Source organism: Ananas comosus, linkage group 21, assembly GCF_001540865.1.
Source record: "Ananas comosus cultivar F153 linkage group 21, ASM154086v1, whole genome shotgun sequence".
Classification (NCBI taxonomy): Eukaryota; Viridiplantae; Streptophyta; class Magnoliopsida; order Poales; family Bromeliaceae; genus Ananas; species Ananas comosus.
The window spans coordinates 1,829,265-1,833,340 of NC_033641.1; the positions used below are offsets into that span (position 1 = coordinate 1,829,265).

At 38.5% G+C, this 4,076-nt stretch overlaps 1 protein-coding gene across 1 annotated transcript; it reads left to right on the forward strand.

Moving 5' to 3' along the window:
- LOC109726755 (dCTP pyrophosphatase 1-like) lies at window positions 296-2,424 on the forward strand. The gene is made up of 2 exons (XM_020256543.1): window positions 296-418; window positions 2,098-2,424. Exons 1-2 carry the CDS (start codon window positions 296-298, stop codon window positions 2,422-2,424), a joined length of 450 nt encoding a protein of 149 aa, XP_020112132.1.

Here is a 4,076-nt window from a genome sequence, read left to right on the forward strand (position 1 = left end):
TTTTATTTTCTCTCTCTCTCTCTCTCTTTCTCTCTCTCTCTTTTTGTAGTCTGTACCTCCAACAACCAATTCCTTATTCTTCTGCCCCCCACCCTTACCCCCTTGAGAGACATTTATTCCCTTTTTGGAAAAGAGCCATTCCCCCCCTTCTATCTTTTTTCTTTTTTTTAAGTGGTTTCCTTTCCTGCAACAAAGGACACACAATAGTAGACAGATAAAAGAAAACAACAAAAGAGAGAAAAAAAGAACAACAAGAGAGAGAGAGAGAGAGAGAGAGAGAGAGAGAGAGAGAGGGATGGGTGAAGAAGGAGAGAGCAAGAGTGTGACCCTGGAGGACCTGAGGAAGAAGATGGCTGAGTTTGCAAGGGAGAGGGACTGGGAGCAGTTCCATAGCCCTAGAAACCTCCTCCTTGCCCTGGTACTATTGCTTTCACAGTTTTACTCCCCCCCCTCCAAAACCCTAGAAACCCTTGTCTCTTCTCCTCCCTCTTTCCACACCATTTTTTGTGATCTAACTGGGTTTAGGGTTTAGGGTTTAGGGTTAAAAGATGTTTTCACCTACCATCTTTAACTTTTGGGTTGGGTTCAAGTTCATTTATATTATATAATATTAGAGCTATAGGTTTAGAACTAGTCTAGTGACCTTGTGCTAGAAAAAGAATTCTAACCACATGTAACAAAAAAAAATCTGACTAACATATAATGTGCAAAGAAGATATTTTCACCCATCATCTTAAATTTTTGGGTTGGATTTGAGTTCATAATAGTAGAGCTTGTTTTTTTGGCTTTTATTTCTGACGATAGCCGAAAATCTACGAGCACCAATAATTCGGTAATTTCAATTCTATTTTCACCTGTTTATGATCTTTAAACTTTCTTTTGTGTTGGGTTCGAGTTCTTGTATATATAATATTAGAGCTTGATTCAACCTGACCAGTACGTAAAGTTGTTCGTGCCACGTGCTAGCTAACGGCAAATCCGACATGGGTGTGTATGGTGTGCATTGTGTTTAAGCAAAACCAATTAAGCAGTCTGGGATTCTTGTTCCCTCTCTTTGATCAAGTTGTCTCCTTGATGCATTTCTTTGCACTTGTTTTTAGGGTGGAGAAAAAGGCATGGGGTTTATGCCTGTCCCCTTTTTTTGGCCATAAAGCCCCCAGCTTTTACTTTTATTGTACTGGTTGTGTTGGGGGACTACATGTTACCTTTTGTGGTCCACTTGAAACACACCCAAAAAAGCTAAATGCTACAAGGGTTTCATTTCTCTTTCCTGGTTAATCTTTCCAGTGGGTCATTTTAATCCTTTTTATTTTTCTTTTCCTTCTTTGGCTGAAGTACCATTTATCCATGGATTTGTGGCATCTTGCATAGGCTCAATTTTTTTTTAACAAAAAAAAGAACCATTTTTCTCTTCTGAATGATATAATAATCGCATCTGTAGAATTTTGCAAAATGATCGATCGAGTGTAAAATGTACATATTACTAGCTAGTGTCAATCTTTTCAAGGAGTTCAACTATGGTCCTCTTATGAGCGAGGACTTAAGTGTCCATTGGCATGGGATGTATCCACTGTAACGTATCGTATCAACAAGATATTGACATGTGTCGATGACATAGCTCAAAACCGTCTATTTTTTTAAATTAGTATGTAATTTTCTCAATAAAATTCAAAAGATTTGATAAGGAAACATAATAAGCAATTAGAATATTTTGTTGCTAAAGAAAATAAGTATTTCATGCCATTATGTGTTGGTACACATGTATTTTTTATGATCTGCGCGCATCGGCGCGACCTGGCATGCACCGAGCCGTACCGTGCTGATAAGTTTTCGGCATAATCACGTACCACGGCACTTAAATCCTTGCTTATGATGATGTGAATAGTTCATACCATAGATTTTTTCTTTTAGCCCTCGAATGCCTAGTATGTGCTATTCACGTCGTCATAAGAGCATAGCAGTTGCACTACTTTCCGAGCGTAATTATTATATCATCCAGGAGAGTAAATTACATAATATATTTTGTTAGCTTAGCGGTTATGCACAGAGCGAGAAATATCGATGAGTTGAGTAAGCTGCTTTGCGGTGTGTACGCAGGTGGGAGAGGTTGGGGAGCTCTCAGAGATCTTTCAGTGGAGAGGGGAGGTCCCAAAAGGGCTTCCAGGGTGGGGGGAGGAGGAGAAGGAGCACCTGGGGGAAGAACTTTCTGATGTGCTGCTCTACCTTGTGAGACTGTCTGACATATGTGGGATTGATCTGGGAAAGGCTGCTCTCAGGAAAATGGAGCTCAATGCTCTCAAGTACCCAGTTAACCAGTGCAAGGGCTCTTCTAGGAAACACACCCACTACTCCTCCTCTACTATTCCCATCTCCACCAACATTACTGCTCCCACTCACTGTGAGTGTGAGGAATCCAACAAATAGTCCCCATGAGAGCCTCTGAACCTATAGTATTGATACATATTATTAATATGCTCTTGAATCTATTCCTAGTAATCCTCCTTTTGGTAAGTTTTTGTGGGGGCATAGGATAGAAAAGAAAAAGTAGCAAGTTTCTTGGTGGGTTTCCCCCTTTTTGCTGCTGCATGGGCACCATCTTGGGTGGTACTGATGTTAATGCAGGACAAATGTTTAATAGAATGTCTTTCTTTTGTTTTTGTTTTTTTGGATTCTCCTCCCTTCATGAGCTGCCTTAATTTCTGTGCATTTCATGCAAGTTTGGTTTGAAGGAAAGTCTCGTGCGTACGTACGATTTCGTGTTAGTCTCTAGCAGGTCTGGTTCTCTGGCTTCTGTTGTTTGTTTCAATGGGATTCTGAGCTGGTAAGAGTGAAGTACGTTGATTGTCTGATGGAGAATAATAGTTTGTTATTCTTTGTTGAAGCTGCGTAGTAGAGGAAGATGATTTATGGTAAGACGCGGAAACATGGAAGTTCTCTACTTTTTATGTTATGAAACTAATTTTCCCCTTCACTTGCACTAAACCAAACTTTAGTGTTGCGAGTCTTTTAGGGTATATACTCTACACCAATTGCACTGTTAATTGGAAGAGATTCTATCATGAACACACAACAGCCATAAGTTTCAGGTGGTCCCTTTTGGTGCTTTATATATTTGAATCAGTCTCGTTGGAATCTTATTGAAATTTAATTTTGCAATTATTCTATGCTACTGCCTAAGTGTTGTGGGGACCCATGTATACTTTTGGTTTCTTCATGACATGAGATTTGCAGGTCCCCACAGAGAAGTTGAGCTTGACATGACTCTTTCTATGGATGCAGGTACCATCTAATTACTTTGCATATGCTATGGTTGTAAAGGTTCCACATATCCTTCACCTTGGTTTAGATTTTCACATTAGATACTTTTCCTCATCGAAAACCAAATTTAATTACACTGGTTTGAACTTCTGATCCTACCTTAGTATCGTTTATTTTTATAGCGATCATTATCTACGTGTCTCTTTTTTTTTTTTTTTTTTTTTTTTTCCAAATAGTGGTACTCTTTTGTTAAGCAAATCTCTTGTTGTTTGGTTGCATCGTCATCACGAAACGACAGAATCTCAGTTTGTCTTTGTTATCAATGCGACTTCTTAGTTTTCTTAAATGTTTTTGCGGCGTTTACAATGTTTAATTCAGATATATTTGGGCCATTTTATGGCTCCTCTTTATTGTTGGCACAGAGAACTTAATTATTCTCTGATTAAATACTATTACACAGATATAATATTATTTATCTCTTATTTTCGATTGGTATAGTGTTGTTCAGTTAATCTTGTACAGGAAATGCCTGTAACTTGAGATTGAAACAATCCACTTCATGTTGTCATTTGACTTGATCGATGCTCATATTTTTGTAATTAAAGTCTACATTGAATGGTGTATCATCTCAGGTGAATTCTATTGATAATACTATTTGCTACCCGAGAAGAGGACGATATTCGAGGAATATCCCAACTAACATGAAAGATTTTATTCATATTGTTGGAATTAGAGGACAACGGAAACTTACCAGCCTGACTGCGCTCGAGTATGTGAAGGACCCCAATTAAGTACTATGGCAAGATCAAGCATACAGA

Coding starts and splice junctions, on each gene's coding strand:
- LOC109726755 (XM_020256543.1), top strand. CDS start 296: ATGGGTGAAGAAGGAGAGAGCAAGAGTGTGACCCTGGAGGACCTGAGG. Junction 419..2,097: donor GAAACCTCCTCCTTGCCCTG/GTACTATTGCTT, acceptor GTGTGTACGCAG/GTGGGAGAGGTTGGGGAGCT.